Source organism: Ovis canadensis, chromosome 15, assembly GCF_042477335.2.
Source record: "Ovis canadensis isolate MfBH-ARS-UI-01 breed Bighorn chromosome 15, ARS-UI_OviCan_v2, whole genome shotgun sequence".
Classification (NCBI taxonomy): domain Eukaryota; kingdom Metazoa; phylum Chordata; class Mammalia; order Artiodactyla; family Bovidae; genus Ovis; species Ovis canadensis.
The window spans coordinates 61788684-61810266 of record NC_091259.1 but is presented as its reverse complement, the minus strand read 5'-3'; the positions used below and the strand labels follow the sequence as shown (position 1 = coordinate 61810266).

General features: G+C 46.5%; 1 protein-coding gene across 1 annotated transcript in view; it reads left to right on the top strand.

Annotated features, from left to right (window-relative positions):
* Positions 1–21583, top strand: part of MAP6 (microtubule associated protein 6) — an 80324-nt gene that overhangs the window by 37361 nt on the left and 21380 nt on the right. The window contains exon 2 of the mRNA XM_069553560.1: positions 21151–21364. Within this exon, the coding sequence (XP_069409661.1) occupies positions 21151–21364 (214 nt within the window). The remainder of the gene's footprint in view (positions 1–21150; positions 21365–21583) is intronic.

Genomic DNA, 21583 nt, shown 5'->3' with positions numbered 1-21583 from the left:
CTAGTGAATTCTACCAAATACTCAAGAAGAATTAATACCAATCCTCCACAAACTCATCCACAAAATAGCAGAGGAAGGAGCACTTCACAACTCATTCTATAAAGCCAGTGTTCCCTGCTACCGACATCAGGTAAAGGCATGAGATTCTCTGAGGAAGGTGGGAGGTGTGAGCCCGAGTCACCTGCTCGTCCTCTGACTCTGGCAAGTGGATTTCAGGGAGCAGATGAGACAGACATCAGTTGCAATGAAGACAATGACGGCGACTGTGCTGGTGATTATTATCACAGCCGAGTGTACATACATGCACACAGGCAGAGACCAGAATCCAGCCCTGTGTTTTTGTCAAGCATCTTTCTAAGCTAGATCCTGGTCTTTCCCTTTCTCTAGAAAGCTCCTTTCTGTGGATAATTATAATGTATTAACAGAAGATATTAAAATAAAATGTTTATCTTATGAGCGAGAATCAGAATTCTTGCTCCTGTGTCAGCCAGACTTACTCTCCCTGACATCTCTTCTCCCCACTCAGCCGTCACTCCCCTCCTACCCACTCCTGCCCTGTAATTAGAGCTTGCTCTATAGAACACCAGCACACCCCTGCCAGTAAGAGCTAAGCCTTGTTTCCCAACTTGATTTCAGATCCAGATCCAGGCTCTTTCGTTGTTTCATTTAGTTATGGCTCCTGCCGCTTGTGGTAGTCCTTTGACTGTCAGTCAAGCGACGGCATCTTCAGAATGAACTGTTTCCTTTCCAATCCCTTTGACTCCCTTTGAGTCACTTAGTATTTGGACCAACACCTTTTTACAATTTTTTAAAAATGTTGTATTGGGCTATAACTGATTGACAAGGTTGTGATAGTTTCAGGTGAACAGAGAAGGGACTTAGCCATACATATACATATATCCATTCTCCTCCAAACTCCCCTCCCATCCAGGCTGCCACAGAACAATGAGCAGAGTTCCATGTGCTAGACAGCATGGACCAAAGCCTTTTATCCTTTGTAGTGAAGTCCTTATTGAGTGAGAGCAAAATTAATGGAGAATAAATGTACTGGTGATTGAGAACGTCACAGAAGCACCCATCCCAATTTTCCTCGGCTCAGTTTGACCTGACAGCAACTGGATACGGGAGAAAGATCCCGGTGTGGAGTCCCTGTGAGTCTGAGTCACTCTGCCAGCTCTGTGACTTTGGACTTTTCTTTTCTGAGCCTCACGTTCTAATGTGTGAAATAGGAAATAGTAACTTCTATCTTGAAGGATTGGTTTGAGATTCAACTAGATCAAGTATGTGAATCAACTATGAAAGCTTCCAGCACACAGTAGGTTTTCACTAATTGTAACTTGCAAGATAGGACAGAATAGTAGGATGATTTTATTTTTGCCTCCACTATCCCTTTAAATTTATTCTGTGGGATAAGTTTTTTCCCCACCCTGCCGCAAAATTGTGGGCAAGTCCCATCACTTGTACAGCAGATTTCAGTGAATGAAAAGCCCTCCAGTCAATAAGAAGTCCAGTCCCACATTGTAGTCAAATGTCGTCTATTTCAAGTTAAGACTTTTCCCCTCCTGCAGCTCTGCCTGCTGCAGAACAAAGGTCTGTGTTGGAGCTTGTACCCCCACTCTGCCCTGCCTGTCCTCCTCCCCTCCTGCAGCATTTACCCTGCTGGCGGTCAGTATTCAGGGAGTAAGAGCCAAGAGACGGAACCAGGAGAGTGCTAGTCTGGACAGGCATGGTCGTGGTGATCGGTGCTCTCTGGACCGGCAGGTGTCGGGGGTGGACTCTCCTGTGGGCACTGTGTGGGGTTCCCTTGAGGCCCCCACTTATCACGACAGATCTCAGCCTAGAAGTCACTTGATAAATTACCTCCAGCAACTCCTCTTATTGCCATCCAAGGTCACAGTACTTAACACCCTCAGCTCCTGTTTCCTCATCTGTGAAATGAGAATGATGATAACGGTGCGATCTTCGTTAAGTCCTCCACGAGGCTTAAAGGAGAGCATGCACAGAATGGACTCAATAGCCCCTGGCACCGAGAAGTTTCTCTGTAAAGTGAGCCACCTTCACTGCGATCACCATCATGGTGATTAATCTCTAAGCAAATCGGTCTCCAGGTGAAAAGATCACTCGTTTTCATTTTCCTTTTGTTGCCAACTCTCCCTTCTCTTACAGCTTGGCCAGAGCTCACGCACACACACACACTGATGCATATGAACACACAGGGGACGTACGGCCATGGCTGCTTGCAGAGAGTAGTCGCTATTTGGGGGTGTCTCAGTCCCTGACCCCCTTTGATGTTGGCTCTCACGCAACAGCACCCTAGGTGCCCTCTCCCCCACCACCCCTAATTCATGTGTCTCTTACACTGCCCCTCACAGCACCCTAATTGAGTGGTGGCCCATGTGGAGCCATCTGCTGCTGGACTATCAACCATCTTTCTCCCAGAGTCCCTGGGACTCTGCTAATGGCCCCAGAGTTTCCTGAAGCAGAAAGACATTCTTATCCCATTGTTAGGAAATCACGCACAGGAGCCTCTGTGTTAAATGATTATAAGCCTGAAAATGGTTTTAGAATCTCACGCAGTGATGCTCTTCATACTTTTCCTTCTGCTTTTAGTTGTTCCTTTTCAGGTTCTGCATAGTCTGGTTTCACTCCAAAAAAAAAAAGAAAAGAAAAGTAATGCGTCTCTCCAATCACCTCTCACAGTGAGACTGTCCATCACCCCCTAAGAACAGTTAGAGCCCTGCTCTGGTCTCCCCTGTGTTTGTCGATTACAACACCTCCCACACCACAGGTCTCAAGGCTGCTTATCTTTCTCCTCTGCCCTCACAGACAGGGAGTGCCTTAGCCTCTCTTCCTGGTGCCCGGCGTCCAGGCTCTCTGAGGCCTTAGACAGTCACTTCACTCTTCCGAGCTTCCTGTCCTCACCCTTAAAATGGAAAGGAATCATGTCCATCTGGAAAGGTAGTGCTGAGGATTAAACGATTAAATAATGAGTGCAAAGCACCTGGCACAGCACAGGCCCTCAACGGAGGAAAACCATCTTATAACTGCTGCAGGTACTCAGTGCGGAAGTCAATGGTTTGTTAGCAGAGCTGACACTAAGTTTGTGATTCTATCATCATTTACTAAAACATACGTGAGAGTGCAGTCTTCTGTCTCTCCATCTCCCCCATCTCTAATTGGCCCCAAGTCACCCAAGCAAAGTACCTTGCAGCCACATCATCACATCACCCCCTGCTCGGAAGTCTCGAGTGTCTTCTGCCACCTCTCCCTTGTTACTCCACCGCCCCGTATATGAGCCTCTGAGAGTCTCGGCGTGGCTGTCCAGGGCTGCTCCTCTGTGATTCTCCTGCAGTCGGGTTCACCTGACAAGCCTCTTCTGAATGTCTGCTCTGTGCCTGGCCCTGGACTTGCTCTGGGAACACAGCCCCTTCCCTCAAGAACCTCCAATGAGAGAAAGATGCCAGCTTGTCAGGAGACAAAGACAGCAGAGAGGATGTGCTATGGGGCTGAGGTGGGGATTTACATGAGAGTGGGACTTCCCAGGTGACACTGGTGGTAAAGAACCGGCCTGCCAATGCAGAAGACGTAAGAGATGCAGGCTCGATCCCCGGGTCAGGAAGATCCCCTGGAGGAGGGCATGGCAACCCACTCCAGTGGTCTTGCCTGGAGAATCCCATGGACAGAGGAGCTGATGGGCTACAGTCCACGGGGTTACAAAGAGTCGGATATGACTTAGCACACACATAGCACCTGTTTTTGTGAAACACATGGCTCACTGTTGGCCCAACACATTCCTTCTCTTCTCTCCCCCTCAGTCACCCCTCTGATGACCTGCCCAGTGTGTTAGATAAAGAAGGCAGGTCATTGATCTGAAAGAAGTTACCTATGAAATATTAATTGCTTCCCCCGAAGGGCTTTGTTTGCCCAGCTGAAAGCTCATGACCTTCCCAGCTAGAACCTGCCATTCCAAGCTGCTTCCGGGGGTGTTTCTGAGATAGCTCCAAGTACGGGCTGTGTTCCTGAGTTTATGGATGGGATCTTCTTCCTCTCAACAGCCCTGGAGAGCTCAAAGAGTGAAAGAAATCCCCATGCTGCTTCCAGAAATGTCAGTGCCTCCCCTTCTCTGTAAACCCCCACTCACCTTCTGAACCCCCTCAGATTCCTTGGGGTGGGAGGCCTCCAACTCTGGAGCACTTGCCCTCCTCAGGCCCTGCCATTCGCCTGTGCTTCCCAGTATTGGTGGGGCTCCTGCCCTAAGAAAGTTCCTGTAAGTCAAGTTCATACTTCATGCTACTCATTGAGACTGCACAGGTGCCTCTTGAACAAAAGAGCTAGCAGAGGTTCAGAGGCGTGAAACAGGACTCGAAATATTGTTTGGGTGCCTGCTGTGTTGTGATGTGCTGGGTTCAATCCTGTTTGCTCAATCGAGATGAGGGCAGGGGTCAGGCAGGATCTAGTCACAGCCCAACATTTGCCTGTGTCAGAAACACAACCTTTTCCTAACAGCCCCTGTGTTATACACGCTCGTGTCTAACCTCTTTAGGGGCCTGTATTTGAATTGCATCTTGACATAGCAGTTTTTCCAGCCAAAAAAAGGGGAAGAATAATATATCCCAGGTAAGGACAGGCATGTACAACACACAAAGTAATGGGAGTGTTTCAGGTTTCACAGGGCAGCCTGTGGGGTTGAAACGTGGAATTGCACAGACCTGGGCTCAGATCTGGCTCTGCCGGACAGACGTAGCCCAGGTAAGTTCTTGCCCCAGTCTTGGACTTGGGGGACCTCCAGCCATAAGGACTACACAGAAGGTTGAAGAGTGAACAAGTCAATTCCTCCCACGCTGGAACAGAGAGGAAGAAAGACAGACACAGTGCAGCCCTAGATTTTCTCCGGGCCCCTAGCAACCGGCCTCTAAAGGCGTTGGCCGCAGCAAATCATTGTTATGCTGGCCTCTGACCCAGGCAAGCGACACACTCTACACGGTGGCTTCAGGAAGAGATTCTGGACCCCAGCTTTGAAGAAGCCCCTCCAGACTGTGTGGCCTGAACATGGGCTCACGTTCTCTCAGCCTCTGATGCCTCTGAGGATGGTCTCTTGCTTCCTCAGACATGCAGGTTGCTGAAAGACTTCCTGGAAGTAAACTTACAACATAAAGAGAAACAATGGTATTGAAGCCATACAAGGTTAGTCTGCCTGAGTAAATGAAGTCCTTTATTCACTCATCAGACCACCCACCCATTTCCTGCCAGGCTGCCCTCTCCCTGCTGCATCTCAGGGCTCCTCTGACCTCAGATGGGTGGAGCGTGGGCAGTCAAAGGGAGAATTTAAGTGGTGTCATTTCCAATGAATCGTTAGCAGCAAGAAACAAACGCATTAAATGCACAAAAAATGGCATCATGGGGATCATCTGTTTAATACTGTTATGCTCAATATCATTTAATAATTTCTGGAGCCATGCTCCACTGTCAGACTAAGAATGTATTCCTGTTTCCAAACAGAGCAATGATCTGCAGCCTTCACACATGATGATAACCAAGTGTGTTATGATACATGAAAAAAAAAATTTCTTGTCCAGTTATTTCTTTAAGGCAAGCTCCTAGAAATGGAATTGTGAGATCAAAGGATTGCAATTTTAAAGCTTCATTCACTTCATTCACTAAATTCACAAATTCAGCAAATATGCGGTGATCACGTGTGATGTTTCAGACCCTCTGCTGGGCCCTGGGATTACAGAGAAGCCCTGTTGTGCTGGACAAGGCTACAGTTTCCCCACATCCTTGCCAATAGTGGGTACTGTGACGCTCTGTCTGTTTTGGCAGTCTATGTAAAAATAGTAATATATTCCCAATGGCTCAGGATTTAAAGAAAAATAAATACATAAATGCACAAAGGCAAAGTTATAAATATTTATATGATTTTGACATAGAGGACTTTTAAAGCATAACCTCAAGAGTAAAAGGATAAAGGAAAAAATTTATAGATTAGGCCCTGTGCAAATTTAAAGCTTATGTATGGATGTAACCACAAGCGAGGAAGCCACACTGACTCTTGTCCTTTCTCAGGCCTTATGTATACAGCTTTCCAGTGATGCTCAGGAGACTGCTGTAGAACACTGGGGTCTCTCATGGACTCATCCAAACACCCTGAGGCCCCAAGCAGGAGGGCTCTAGTCCCAACAGGAGGCCATGGCAGGCCACTGGGATTTGCATAGACATAGATAGAGCCATAGAGATGTAGGCAAAAGACAAACTGGGGAACACAGTGGCAGAGAAATATTATGTCATATTTTTACTTCTAACACTTACAGAGATTCTTACCAATTAATGGGAAAAAGGAAAATGGACAACTACGTGTTACTTTTACAATCAAAAAAGGAAAGACAAGGGACCTCCCTGGCTGTCCAATGGTTAAGACGCCATGCTTCCGCTGCAGGGTCACATGTGCAACCCCTGATCAGGGAACTAAGATCCCACATGCTGTGCAACCAAAACAGCAACAAAAAAATCAAAGACAAGAGTACATGACTACTTGTTCAGCAGCACTGGTTGAGGGCATGATGAAAGGTTCCAGCCTCCAAACCAAGCACCTGGGTCACAGAAAGGGCTTAGAAGTCCCCATCGTCCTCCCAAGCCTCCCAGATGGTCTTGGAAACAACCAAGAGCCCGCTGTGAGCAATCAGACACAGAAGCTGGCACAGAGAAGTCCCAGGGCACCAGAGGAGGCAGGAATCAGCTCTGCAAGATGAGCGGGGATGTGAGGAAAGAGGATGATCCAGCTGGATGTTTTAACAGCTTTATTGAAGTATGGTTTACATGACAAATAATTTACCCCTTTTAAGAGTCCAGTTTGATGAGATTTAATGAGTTTATGCATTAGGGCAAGCAAACAGTGTTAGAATATCATCAGCCCTCCTGCTAGCCAACCATAGATCATTCTGTTTCTACAGTTTGTCTTTTCTAGTAATTTTATACAAACAAAATCAAACAATGCATTGTGTCTCCTGTCTGGCCATTTCATTTAGCATGATATTTTTTGAGATTTCATTCATATTGATTCATTCCTTATTGTTGCTGAGTATTGTTCCCTGGTGTGGACTTACCATTTTCTTTATTCACGTATTAGTTGTCCAATATTTATGTGGGTTGTTTCCAGCTTTTTTGGCTTCCATGAGTAATACTGTTATTAACACTTCTGTGTCTGTTGTTTGCAGTGTATTTCTCTTTGGTGCTTAGAATTGCTAGGCCATATGCTGTGCGGCTTTCCCTGGTGGCTCAGCGGTCAAGAACCTGCTTGCAAGGCAGGAGCCACAGGAGATACAGGTTTGATCCCTGGGTCAGGAGGATAACATGGAGGAGGCTATGGCAACCCACTCCAGTATTCTTGCCTGGGAAATCCCATGGACAGAGGAGCCTGGCAGGCTACATCCCATAGGGTTGCAAAGAGTTGGACACGACTAAAGTGAATGAGCACAATGGTGTGTGGCTAACTTAAAAACAAATTTTTTCCAAAATAGCTGTGCCATTTTACATTCTCATCAGCAATGTATGAAAGATCCAGTTGCTCCTCATTCATGCCAAAATTTAATGTTGTCAGTGATCTTTATTTTAGCCAGTGTGTAGTGGCTTTTCACTGTGGGTTTAATTTGTATTTCTCTACAAATTGTGGTGTTGAACAAATTTTCACGTACTTATTTGCCATTTGTATGTCTTCTTTAGTAAAGTGTCTATCAGCAGGTTTCCCATTTTAAAATTGGGTTGTCTGTCTTTTTACTATTGAGTTTTAAGAGATCTTTATATATTCTAGATACAGATATTTTTTAATCAGATACCTGTTTTGCAATATTTTCTCTCAGACTCTGATTTGTCTTTTGAAGAGTAAAAATGTTTAATTTTGATGAACTGCATTTATCATTTTTATATTTTATTGTTTTTTGGTTTTTGTATCATATCTAAGAAATCTTGGTCTACTCCAAAGTCACAAGATTTTCTTCCATGTTTACTTTATGAAGTTGTATCATTTTAGAGTTTACCTTTAGTTTAGGTCTATGGCATCCTAGAAACTGATCTAGAATTTCATCTAGCTCCATTTTAATTAATTTTTGTATGTAGTATAAGGCAATGACTGAGGTTAATTTTCTTTCCATATGGACACCCAGTTTTCCTGGAACAATTTATCTTCTCCTCCATTGATATATCTTAGCACCTTTGTCAAAAACAAATTTATGAATAGTAGTATGATGATAAATGTTTAACAACTAACTCCCTGGGGAAAAGAAAGGGCTTAATTTGTAGTATTGGCCAATTTCCTAGTATGAATACATTCACATAGCTAATGTCAAGCTACCAAAAATTTAACAATCAGGTCACCAAATTTCTGAAAATCTGATCGTCAGCTCTGTGAGTTAAGATAGGTCAACTTCAACACACTACTGTATATAAAGATCAATTTCTGGATCTATGTGTCCATCTTTATGCCAGAAGCACACTTGATTACTGTTGCTTCATAATAAGTTTTAAAATAAGGAAATAGCAATACTCACTTTGTTTCTCTTTCTCAAAAATGTATATAAATTCTAGGTCTCCAGTATTTCTATATCAATTTTAAAATCAGATTGTCATTTTCCACAAAAAGTCTTGCTGGGATCTTAATAAGATTTGCTTTGAATTTATAGATCAATTTCTAGAATGCCATCTTAGCCATATTGAATCTTCCAATTTAAGAATGTTGTGTAGGTCTTCGTTTGTTTAGATCTTCAATTTCTCTCGGCAATATTATGTAGTGTTCAGCATTCAGGCATTGCACTTCTTTTGTTGAATTTGTTCCAGAGTATTTTATTCTTTCTGATGCTGCTATGGATGGAGTTTTAAATTTTTTATTTTCTTATATCTGTGACTAGTCTGTAGGAAGGTAGTTAATTTTTGTATATTGAGTGTGTATCCAGTAACCCTGCTACTCATTCATTTGTTCTGGAACTTTTTGTGGTTTCCTGAGGATTTTCTAAATGCAAGTTAATGTTATGTGCAAATAGTGATCGTTTTACTTCTTTTCTAATCTGTATGCCTTTAATATCTTTGTCTTTTTTATTATTCTGGCTATTGACTCCACTGTAATGTTGAATAAAAATAATGGCAGTGGACAACCTTATCTTACTCTAGATCTCAGGGGGAAAGCGTTAAGTCTTTCACCATTGAGTACGATGGTAGTTGTGGTGTGTCTGTAGATGTCCTTTATTAGGCTGAGGAAATTTCCTTCTAGTCCTAGTTTACAGAGTTTTTCAATCATGAAAAGGTGTTAGATTTAGTCTAGTGTTTTCTCTGTATCTGTTAAAAATGATCGTATGATTTCTGTTCTTTATTCTATGAAAATGCATATTACATAATTTTTTTGTGTGTGTTAAACCAAACTTGCATTCCTGGGGTAAATCTCGCTTGTTAATGCTGCTTTAACTTTTTTTCATACATTACTGGGTTTGATTTGATAATCTTTTGTTAAGGTTTTAATATCTATATTCAAGAGTAATGTTAACCTGTAGTTTTCTTATAATGTGTTTCACTGGGTTGGTATCAGGGTAATACCTGATTTCACCCATCTTAAAATGAGTTGGGAAGTGTTCTCTCTTCCTCTATGTTTAAAAAAGATTGTTAGGATGGGTATTTATTTTTCCTTAATGTTTGATAGAATTCAACAATGTGAATTTTAATTCTAATGTTTGATAGAAAAATCATCAGGCATTTGGATTTTCTTTGTGGAAAGATTTAAAATTACCAATTCAGTTTCTTTACTTGAAATACATTTCTTTAGATTTACTATTTCTTTTTGAGTCAGTTTTTGTGTTTTGCCTCTTTCTCAGAACTTGTCCATTCCATCTATATTGTCAAGTTTATTGACATAAAGTTGTTCTTAGTATTTCCTTATAATGGAGCTATACTTTAAAGAGTAAATAGCATAGATCTCAAAAAGTCATAAAATGATATCTTCAGTATCAGCTTTATTTATTTAAAAAGATGTACAAATCCCTCCTATACACAAAACAAAGAATGAGGAAACATATTTATTAGGCACTTCAGTAGGTATATTGTACAATGTGTATCAACTACTTTTTATAGATCATCTCATGGGAATGTTCTCCCAGAATTCTAGGTTTACCCAGAAGGAGGCAGCACTCTTTGCCCCGCTTTGGGTCAACTCTAAGCGTTCCCATTTCCTGTCCTAGGAACCATCTTTCTGCTAGGAATAGACAAGTGTCCTTGGGGACACAACCATCCAGAAGAGAGCAGCCTCAACCAGACAACTGTGATCTTGCAGCTCAACTAACCCTGCATTTCTGCAACCAATGAATCAGGATAATAATGCAAACATGGGAGTGAGGGATCGAGGAGGGAGTTAACTGTGATTTTCTCACAGCCTCTCATCTAGCTCTTATTCTGTTTTGCATGAGGCGTATTTGTGTGTGTACTTAACCTTCACCACCAAGCTTTCTCACTCTGCCAACTGTAAGTTTCTAATTTTGCACCCTTTTTCTTCCCTACAGTTCCTAGCGTAGATACTGCTATCTGAATTTGTATAGAAACAAATGTTTGACTCCTAGTTCGAGCAGTTTTCACTTTTATCTATCTGTATTCTAAATTATGGGCTTCCCTGGTAGCTCAGCAGTAAGGAATCCGCCTGCCAATGCAGGAGATGCGGGCTTGATCCCTGGGGTGGGAAGATCCCCTGGAGAAGCAAATGGCAACCCATTCTAGTATTCTTGCCTGGGAAATTTCTGTGGGGAGAGAAGACTGGTGGTCTACAGTCCATGGGATCGCAAAAGAGTCAGACAGGACTTAGCGACTGAACAACTCGTGATTATATACAGTTCATGCACGTGTCTGTCTCTATGTGAGGCACTGTTTCCCGGTGCACAGGGGCCTGTGAGCCCCACTCAGCCCATGACAGACCGAGATGGCAGTGACCTGCAGAATGAGCCATTTACCTGTCGAGGGGACGCACGTCCCGACACTTGTCTTTGCCAGCTGATGTCCATGACAGATATTTCCATGTAAGAGAAAGGAGGATTCTTTTCCTTTCATTCTTTGTTCACATTAGATTAGCTTCCAACTTTACATACTGACAATTTATTTTTTGCCCAGTGTGTGCTTTCCTAGCTTTAGAAAGCCATCATACACAGTGTTGCACATGCATACCAGATCTTAATGGGTAAGAAGAGCAATCTTAAATGATTAGAATGTTGGCATTCTCCATAAGAGTCCCTTTTCTTCCTTTCACACAAAAGAAACGGAAAGATGCATGAAGCACATATACCTGCATAGATCATGACACTCCTCTCTTGACCCAGACGTCTCTGGCTGGAAGAAGCGACCATCCACTCCCCTCTGGAAGAAGAGAACTTCTAAGCCTCCTGCCACCCTCCAGGCTCAGGGATGTTCATTTCTTTTTATCTACAAATCTTGCGTCCTTTAACCAACTCCTGACAATAGCTTGGCAACCGACATCACTCTCTGCCTCTGTCAGAGTTCAAGAAGGAGCCCGCTTCCCTTCTAGAACACTTTAATATAACAAGCGTAGCCGTGATTTTTGAACGAAGACAGTGTTTCCATGACAACACAAATCACTAATGCGCATCTGCAAGAAGATTTTAAACCATTAAGATTGTAAAGTGTGGTTTTCTTTCCTCATAAAGCAGTCGAGGAATGTTGTTGAGAATTCCGTTGTCAAGAGAATGGAGAAAGAATTCTCTTTCCCAAGGACTTAGGACACATAATAAATAAATCTGAGCTTATGGGCAGAGAAGCAGAATTTATATTTGATTGTAGTTGGCAATAATCTATTCTGCCTTCACTTCTGCTAAGAAGTGGTTTATACCAATTAATGCATGTAGATATTCTTCGCAGCTATAAAACTGTCCTTCTATAATTCTCTTCCATTGTTTCTTGTAAACGTCAGGCTTTTCCACATGAGAAACGAAGGGCTAGCCTCTATTCTCTTCTTGTACAATGTCTCCGCAAGGCCAAATCCTCCCTGCATTCCCCAGACGCCTTCCCTCCCCCTTCCTCATTTGGGACCTGGCTTCATCAATCACTCAGCTCCCGCCTGTCTTCCATCTCTGCCTCTGTAATTGCTCTTTCAATATCTCCCCTTGAATCACTGCAGGAAAATGTGCTTAAGTGGGACAAGGCCTTAAGAAGTGAACATCTGCTTATAGTGGACCCTCAGTATTGGAGATTCAATTAATCAGGCATTCGTTGAATGCCACTTTGTTTGAGTTTAACATGAAATGCATTCAGAATGAATCATTAGAAACAAAACGAAATCGCCACTGGGAGCTTCTGTCCACATTTTGTGCATTTCGGGCACTGGAACATTGACTGCAGTGGTCAGAAGAAAACAATAGCCTTGACGGATGTTTGATGTCTGTGTAATTGTTTAGACCTCCCCACTGACTGCAAGGTCAGTGAGGCAGAAGCAGCATCTGGCTTTCACACTGTGTTTCCAGCTCCGTGACTGGAATGGAGAAGACATGCCATCATTTTTCTTGAACACGTGACTGTGTAATGAAAACCAAATACATTAATATATAATTATCCACCATAGATTTGGTAATTCTGATGTTCAGGCCTTCTACAACTAATGCATTCTCACATAAACCCTCATCAATCCTGTGAAACAGGCCCTGTCCAAGAGTTTCCAGATGAGCTCACTAAGCTGTAGAGCAGATGAGAGACTGATGGAGAGTGCCGAGATGGCACCCCAGTTTATTTAATTTCTAGAGCCTGCGCTCTTGCCACGGAACCACCATCTCTGTTCTTCTCTGGTTTCTGTGCTTGTTCCCACCTCCCTGACCTCCCTACCTGTGCTTCCCTGAGCCCTGCATGTGCTGTGTGCACTGAGGCATCATTTTCTCCCGCGAGTGCCTGAGTTTCTTTGTTTCTGCTTGTGACCATGCCCCGAGGCACGTTATTTCTTAACCAACTTTTCTGCATCGGAGGCTTTCCTACCTCCAGTGAAGGCTGCAAAATGTTCTCCTTCAGGTTCTTACAACCCAAGCAATGCAGGAACCCTGGGTTCAATCCCTGGGTTGGGAAGATCCCCTGGAGAAGGGACTGGCAACCCACTCCAGTACTCTTGCCTGGAGAATTCCATGGACAGAGGAGTCTACAGTCCATAGGGTCACCAAGAGTTGGACATGACTGAACGACTGATTCTAACACTGATACTAACTAGGAGTGTGGAGGAATTTGTGGACATACTGTGAGAAGTGGTGTAGAGGCCATGAGATGCTTGTGTAGCAACTTTATCTCCCCTCCCTAGCGGGGGCAACCCAGGAACTTCGTGTTCAGCTGTTCACAGGGGTGAGATGGGGGTGGCATTCTGAATCCCTTTCCAGGGCACAGTGAGGGTTACACAGGGATGGAGAGACAGTCCTGACGTTCAGCAGAGGCACAGTCTGGGAGGGAAGGAAGATGTCTCCACAGGGAGCCTAGGACAAGCTGGAGCACAGTGAGCGCTACCAAGAGGTGAAGGTCAGAGGAGGCAGGCTGGATTCAGCAGTGAACCTGGGAACTCCCTAGAGGGGAGCACACTGGAGCCTGGCACGGAAGGTCACGCAGTGCTTCAGCGACTGGAGGTGTGGAGGGAATAGCGTGCCAGGAAGGGGAACAGCATGGCAGAAGAGCACAGTCTGTGTCTGGGGATATGGGGCCATGGCGTCCTCCCAGGCACAGGGTCCCTATGAGGACTGCATAGGACAGCGCAGTCTAAGGGCATTACAAGGTGCCTGGCATGCAGAAAGCGCTCACTCAGTGATGGAGCAGATGAAGATAAAGGAAGCTGGAAGGGTCACCTCAGGCCACATCATAGGGCCCTGCATATCATCCTGAGAAATCATGACGTGTGGCAATCAGAAGGGCCCTCAGCTGGGAACTTGGTCCTTCAGGACCCTGGGGACAGCTAAGGTGTTTCCAGAGGGGAGCAGTGTGCCCACAGCTGAGCTGGAGTCAGGTTTACCCTGCAGCGTGTCTCATGTGGGTCAGAATGAGGAGACAGGGACCAGGATGCCGATGCTAGGTCCAGGGAGAGAGAAGAGGTGCTGAGGGCTCAGGTGAGGTGGGCAGAGGGGCTGGACAGGAGAAGGTGAAGGTAGGGTGTTTGGTGACCCCTTTAAAAACTTTACCTGGTTCAGTTCAGTTCAGTCACTCAGTCGTGTCCAACTCTTTGTGACCCCATGAATTGCAGCATGCCAGGCCTCTCTGTCCATCACCAACTCCCAGAGTTCACTCAGACTCACATCCATCGAGTCAGTGATGCCATCCAGCCATCTCATCGTTAGCACGATCTAAAAGCCCTGCTTCAGCAGCCACTCTGGACATGACCGGGCTGGGATTTAAAGGTCGTGAGGGAGCAGGTCAGGAAAATCTTGTCCACTGAGTCCCCCTGAGACAGCACGCATCCCTGGCTAGAGCCTGGGGACCAGCCCAGGCTTTCTCCATAGGTTTTCCTAGCACATGGAGCCGTCAGCAGAGTCCTTTAAGGAGTCCTTAAGCCCAGATCTGAACACAGAAGTGGAGCCACTTCTCTGTGCAGCTGACCCACCATAGAGAGACATCACAGTCCCAAACCCTCTCTGCCCCTTCAGGGATTATTAGCACATCAGTCATGCACTGACCCTCCCATGGGTCCATCTGGGGGTCTGCTATGGCAGGCACAGGGGGTCCTTGGCAATGCGGTTGGCAAGGTTGGCAACGCGTCCTGTCCCCGTGACTTCCTTAATCCTGATACAGGAAACACTGTGGATGAGGAACAACTCCAGGAGGCCAGGGCAGCAGCCTGCAGATGGGGGGGGATGCCCTCCAAGTTTACCCAGAGCCTTGCTGCAGTGCGCACCAGATGGCCTGAAGAGCAGTGCTTTCTTGTGTTTATTGCCAGGAGCTAGAAGTGGGTTACACACCCATCCCCAAGTGCAGGGAAGCAGATACAAGAAGGCCTTTGAGTCAGGCAGACTGCGGTCTAGTAACTGCCTCACCACATACCAGCTTCTACTGACTTGGCGTCGCTTCCCTTTGCTGTGTGCTCAGTTCCTCATATTTGGCATGGGGTGAATAACAGTGACCGCTTAGGGTGTTCACAAGCTAAAGCAGGATTAGATGCTTAAAGGGCTCAGCCTGTTAACAAGTAGGTGTTGGGCAAGTGTTTGTTAAGCCTTCTTCTCCTTACCTGCCTTGAGTCTCGGCTGCTCCCGCTGCCCCCAGTCAGCCCCTTTCCTATCAGGGCACTCAGTGGGGTGCTGGGCTCCTCCCATCCATCTAGGGAGGATGGAGTCTATGCAAGCTGGGTGACTTCACATGTTCACCCTAGGAAGGGAAACTTCCCAACAAGGACTTAAGACCTGCAGTTCATGGGTTTTAGGGAGGTGGTTTAAGCAATAATCTGCCTGCAATGCAGGAGACCCAGGTTCAATCCCTGGGTTGGGAAGATCCCCTGGAGAAGGAAATGGCAACCTACTCCAGTATTCTTGCCTGGGAAATCCCACGGACAGAGGATCCTGGCAGGATACGATCCATGGGATCACAAAGTCAGACACAACTGAGCAACTAACACTCTAAGTAATAATAGAAGCCCTACATATAAGCAGCCTTCACAAGTCTCTGCAGTAGAACAGAACACTTGATTTTCTTTGATCCTCCAAATACGTCTTGGATGTTTTGCTGTGCTTTGCAGGGCAGCAGGGAAACACAGGTAACAGAGCTTGGTACCTGGTACAAAGGGCCTCTGGCAAGGGCAGGAGCCACGCTGGTGAGGCCGTCATCACTTCAGCATGATGGACACTAGATCGAAGTCTCTGATGTTCTCTTGTCTCCAAGGAGCAAGCACTGCCCCATTTAGGTGGACAGGAGGAGCTCAGAGGAGGCCCAGGAGCTGACCAGAAAGGAACTCCAGTAACAGCTGTTTCTAGTAAATGCCTACTGAATGCCAAACTCTTCAGTCTTAACGAAGAATATAGGAAAGACACGGAGTATGGCTCTGAATAATGGCCCAGGGTGAGGGAAGGGCCCTGGCAGGGAGGTGGGGACTGGGGTCCTCACGCAGCCAGGCCACTAACCTGCAGTCTGCCACAGGAAAAGGTAAAGAATATGGCTCTACAGCCATGCAAATGGGACTGGACCTGAAGGAGAGTTCTGTTCTGAGTTTTCTCTTAAGTATCTTATCTCCCAAGAGAGACAAATAGAATCATGAAAGAATTAAAGCATCATGAGAGTCAGACAGTACAGTAGAGGGCCCAGGAGCCAAGAACTGGGAGACTTTGGACTGAGAAATCCAGGAGGGGGTTCCTGGAAGAGGAGAGCCCTGAACTGGGCCTTGAAGAATAAAACTGGGACAGTCCACAAGGAGGGGATACTGTCAGTGGAGGAATAGGAACCATGAGTCAGCTCACTCAGCAGTGTTCAGTGGCTCCCCAGGCCTCGAACAAGCATCCTGATGTGGCATTCCAAGCTCTGGAGCCTGCTCCCAGCTCCTGCCCACCCAATCACCTTGCCGTCCCTCCAAGAGCCCCAGCCGCCCACTCCCTGAGCACGTCACCTGCCCTCTGAACCTGCCCCACACACCTCACTGCTGCCCAATTCCCCCCACCCACGTCTCCAGCCACATCTTTCAGTGTCCCTTCCCCACCTGACCCCTTAGAACAGAGCATCTTTCCCCCTCTCTCCTTCTGGACTCTGTCCCATTTGCTTCATTCTGGTTTTTCTTGGGATCCCACATGGACAAACCGTGCCTCACTAACTGTAGAGACCTCTACCTTGGCTTCCTCGTCTCTGTGGGCCATGTGCCATGTCATGGCTGGAGTCTGGCAAATGCCAAACGAATGAGTGAATGAACACGCGGGAATCTAGCTGCAAGAAAGGGGAATCGATGTTGACAGGTGACCATGAAACTCACGGCCAGAGACGCTAGATGTGACTGACCTGGGAGTGTGGCCCACACTGCTCTGGGTGGAGCATCTGAGGGCCAGAGGAGCACAGGTATTCTCTGTCCAGTCTGCATCATATAAAGCCTCCAGGGCGTTGCAGACAGCAGGCCCAACCCTACCCAGGCAGGGGCCTCGGGCACGCTGCAGCTCCAGAACATTCTCCAAGTGCAGTGGGAAGGAGGTGGACTGTGGGGCCCAACTGACCTGGGCTGAGAATCAACTCTGCTGTTTGGCAGCTGTGTGGCCTTATGCAAGCCACTTAACCTCTCTGAGCCTTGGTGACCCTCTTTCATAAAAAGAAAAATAATACTATCTCCTTTCAAAGTCATTGTAAGGATTATAGAAAATATATAAAAACAATCTTCCAGCTTATAAGAGGTAACAAATGAATGGTACGTAATTCTTTTTTTATGACATATGATTAGTTGTTCCATGTGGCTGGGGAAGGCTTTGTGGAGCATTCAAAGAAAGTTCTAGGTAATAAAATTTGGGTTTAAACCTAACAGCCTGTCGTAACTGTGGTGAACTTATTATGAGACTCATTAACACATCCCACATAGAGATGATGCACCAAAGTTGTTCAAGACCAGGGTTACTGAGCTGTCTGCTCAAGGACACATCCCATTGATAATGCTCACAGTGAGACCTTTGCCAGCCACTGCAGAGAGAAAGCTGCGAAGCCCGGCCTAGGAGAGATGGCCCAGAAACAGTGCTTAGGGCCGGTGTATACCTACCTCAGCCCTCATTCTGTAGCAAGCAGGCAGAGGTGGGAGCAGAGAACCCAGGTTTCTGCCATCATATTTCAGGAGCCAGGTTCTTATTGCTTTGGCTACTGGGAGACCTGGGCCAAGTATCAGGGCTTTGGAACTGGGGGTGGAAGGAAGGAGGGAGGGCCTGGCACCTCAGGCAGGTAATAGTGATCAGAGACCCAGCTACAACCCGAGCCAGAGCTGGGCCTGTTGTGGAGGCAGAATGGCTCAGAAGTCAGGTTGTGGTAATGGGTTGAGTCTACAGAGGTGTAGGGAAGAGGAGTGGAGAAGGAAATGGTAACCGACTTCAGTGTTCTTGTCTGGAGAATCCCAGGGACTGGGGGAGCCTGGTGGGCTGCCGTCTATGGGGTCACACAGAGTTGGACATGACTGAAGCGACTTAGCAGCAGTAGCAGCAGCAGGGAAGAGGAGAGAATCAAAAAGCTCTCTAGAAGCTAAGTAGGTGTTGTCGTTAACAGAATCAGGAGGGTCTCAACCCTCCTCCTAAATCCCCTCTCTTCCAAGGTTCCCTGGCTCATAGGTAATATCCCTTCACCCCATCCCACAAACCCCCAAATCTCTCTCTGAGCCTGGCCTCCCCCAGCTCAACGGAGTTCAAGTCCTGCCCATCCCCTCGGTGCTGTGTTCCGAGCCTACCCGCCACCTTCCCAATTCAGGCCTCTGCTTTCCTCCCAGCTCCCTGCACAGCCCTCTTGGCCTCCAGCCCCACCCCTCCACTCTGTCCCCATTCACACCGCTTCCAAAGTTCTCTTCCCCAAAAGGAATCTGGCCACATTCACCTTGAACTCGTTTGGCATCTCCCTGTTACAGTCCAGACCATCCCCTCAGCCAGACTGGCAGGAACTTCATGACCTACCCAGCCTCTCATGTCCCCACCAGGTTTCAGCCCTGTCACCTCAGCTTCCCACGCATCCCCCTGGGGGGCTGCGCCTCTTTGTGTGCTCCTCATCCTGCCTGGAACCCACCCCTTCTCTCGGTCAGCTCCCACCAACCTCTGTGATGCCCTCCAGAACCTGTCCTTCAATTCCCAACCTGGCCCAGGAGCTCCTCCCCTGTGCTCCCAGACCCTTCTCCTACACGAAGCCTCCCTTATTGTCCTCCCATCCCTCCCACTCCCACGCCTTGAGCTCAGCATCCTAAGCAGAACTAAGCACTCAGTACATGTTTAATGAATGAATGAATGGTGGGTGGGTGAGTGAGAAGGAGCAGCGAGGGAATCCAAGAAGAAAAGACGACTTGGCAGGGGAGACAGAATGATTTGCTTCGAGGGACACTGAGTTTGAGTTGGTGGGGGCATCTAGGTGGAGGTCCCAGCTGCACTGGAAAGGTGAGCCTGAAGCTTGGGGAAGGTCTCTTAAGAAACTGTAGTCTCTCTGTTCACACGTGAGCCTGTGCCCCTCGGGAGCTCAAATGACCAGCTCAGTGTTGCCAAACCAGCTGTATCAACTCAGAGAGCCTCAGAGCCTGAAGGACACTCTAAAGAAATCATCTGGTCAGCCTTTTTTTTCAGACAAATGAGGAAACTAAGATTCAGGGAGGGGAGAAACCTGCTCAGCAGCTACCTAGAGGTAGAGTGAGGGATAGAATTCGTGTGTCTCCATCACAGTCTGAGCACTCTCTCTACTGTCCCCTGGGGCCTCTTGTTGGTGGCACTCATGTCTGAGCCCCAAAGGAGGGAGTTACCATGAGGATGAGAGAGGGCACTGGAGAACCTAACTCGACAGATAGTCGTACACTGGCTCTTCCTCTCCCCCAGCTTCTCACACCCCCAGATGAAGGGAAACCTGATAAAAACCTCAGAGCCACAGAGCTTAGGCACTCGATGTCTTGCACTCAACAAACAGGACAGACCCGGTGGCCTCCATCAGCAGTGATATTAATTTCACCCTGATTTGAACATTGTCACCATCTCCTCTCCAGTCCTGTAACAGATCAGAAACCAGGAGAGAGAGTGCTATGAGCAAGCAGCCTGACACACTGACCGTAAAAAGCAGCAGATGGGGATCACTGGGGGTAAGAACCAACAGCCATTTACACCAGCCCCACCAAGACTCTCCTGTACATCATATATCCCAACACAAGTCCTCATGGTGACATCCAGTTGTGCTCAGTACATTTCGCTTATGATCTGCAGGCATTTAGACATTTCATAAGGATTTTCATCTAAAGTGATTGAGATTGTTCAGTTTCAGACAGCACACAAAAATCAAGCCCTCTGCTATCACAGGGAGGAATAAACTTTAAGGATTCAGGTTTACAAAATATCTTCATCACAACAAAGGAAGGAACAGAACTGGCATTTTTTTGTTTGGCCACAACCTACTGGGTACACCGTCCATGTAACAGTCACAACTCTCTCACTTCCCACATAGCAGCATTGGGTCATATGTGCTGAACTCATAAGTGACTGAAGATTGAGTCTTCAGCCTCATTTTCAGTTCAGTTCAGTCAGTCAGTCATGTCGAACTCTTTGCCACCCCATGGACTGCAGCACACCAGGCTTCGCTGTCCATTACCAACTCCTGGAGCTTGCTCAAACTCATGTCCATCAAGCTTGGACACCGCCCAACCCTCTCATCCTCTGTCATCCCCTTCTCCTCCTGCCTTCAATCTTTCCCAGCATCAGGGTCTTTTGCAGTGAGTCAGTTCTTCGTATCAGGTGGCCAAAGTATTGAAGTGTCAGCTTCAACATCAGTCTTTCCAATGAATATTCAGGACTGATTTCCTTTAGGATGGACTGGCTGGACCTCCTTGCAGTCCAAGGGACTCTCAAGAGTCTTCTCCAACACCACAGTTAAAAAGCATCAATTCTTCGACACTCAGCTCTCTTTATGGTCCAACTCTTACATCCATATATGACTACTGGAAAAACCATAGCTTTGACTAGACGGACCTTTGCTGGCTGCTTTTTACTCTGCTGCCTAAGTTTGTCACAGCTTTTCTTCCAAGGAGCAAGTATCTTTTAACCTCATGGCTGCAGTCACCATCTGCAGTGAGTTTGGAGCCCAGGAAAATAGTCTGTCATGGTTTTCACTGTTTCCCCCTCTATTTGCCATGAAGTGATGGGACCGGATGCCATGATCTTAGTTTTTGATCTTTTTTTTTTTCTCAGCCTCATTTTAGATATTGTGAAAAGGAGGCCCAAAGATTAGAACTGCTTGTCCATGATCACGCAGTGGGAGCTGGGAGCCTGCACTCTTTCTCTGAGGTACTACTGCTGTTGCCACAATCTACCTTGACTGGGCCAGAAGGAATGTTTACATTTATGCAAGAGGAGAGAGAGTTCACTCTTCGGCCACACATCAGTCAGAATGACAGACACTAACAGAGAGCTTGCTGTGCTTGCAGCTCTGAGAGAAGGCCCTGCTGCCAGGTAGAGGATGTATCGAATCACTTAGCTTTTCTTTGATTTGCAGGAATGAATTCAGAGCATGGACAGACATCAAGCCTGTGAAACCCATAAAAGCCAAGCCCCAGTACAAGCCCCCAGATGATAAGATGGCTCATGAGACCAGCTACAGTGCCCAGTTCAAAGGGGAGGCCAATAAGCCAACCCCAGCTGACAATAAGGTCATTGATCGCAGAAGAATACGCAGCCTCTACAGCGAGCCCTTCAAGGAACCTCCAAAGGTGAGACAGATCTTCTGGGGACCCATCAGCAGTCTGACATGGGAGGGGTTAATGGTAGCAGAGATGGGGGCGGGGCTACTGCCAACTCTGCTCCTTAACCTTCTAAAGTCCCTTCTTTCCGTCTTAGCATATAGAGACAGAGTGGCTTCTTACCGTGAAAGTGAAAGTTGCTCAGTCATATCCGACTCTTTGCAACCCCATGTACTATACAGTCCATGG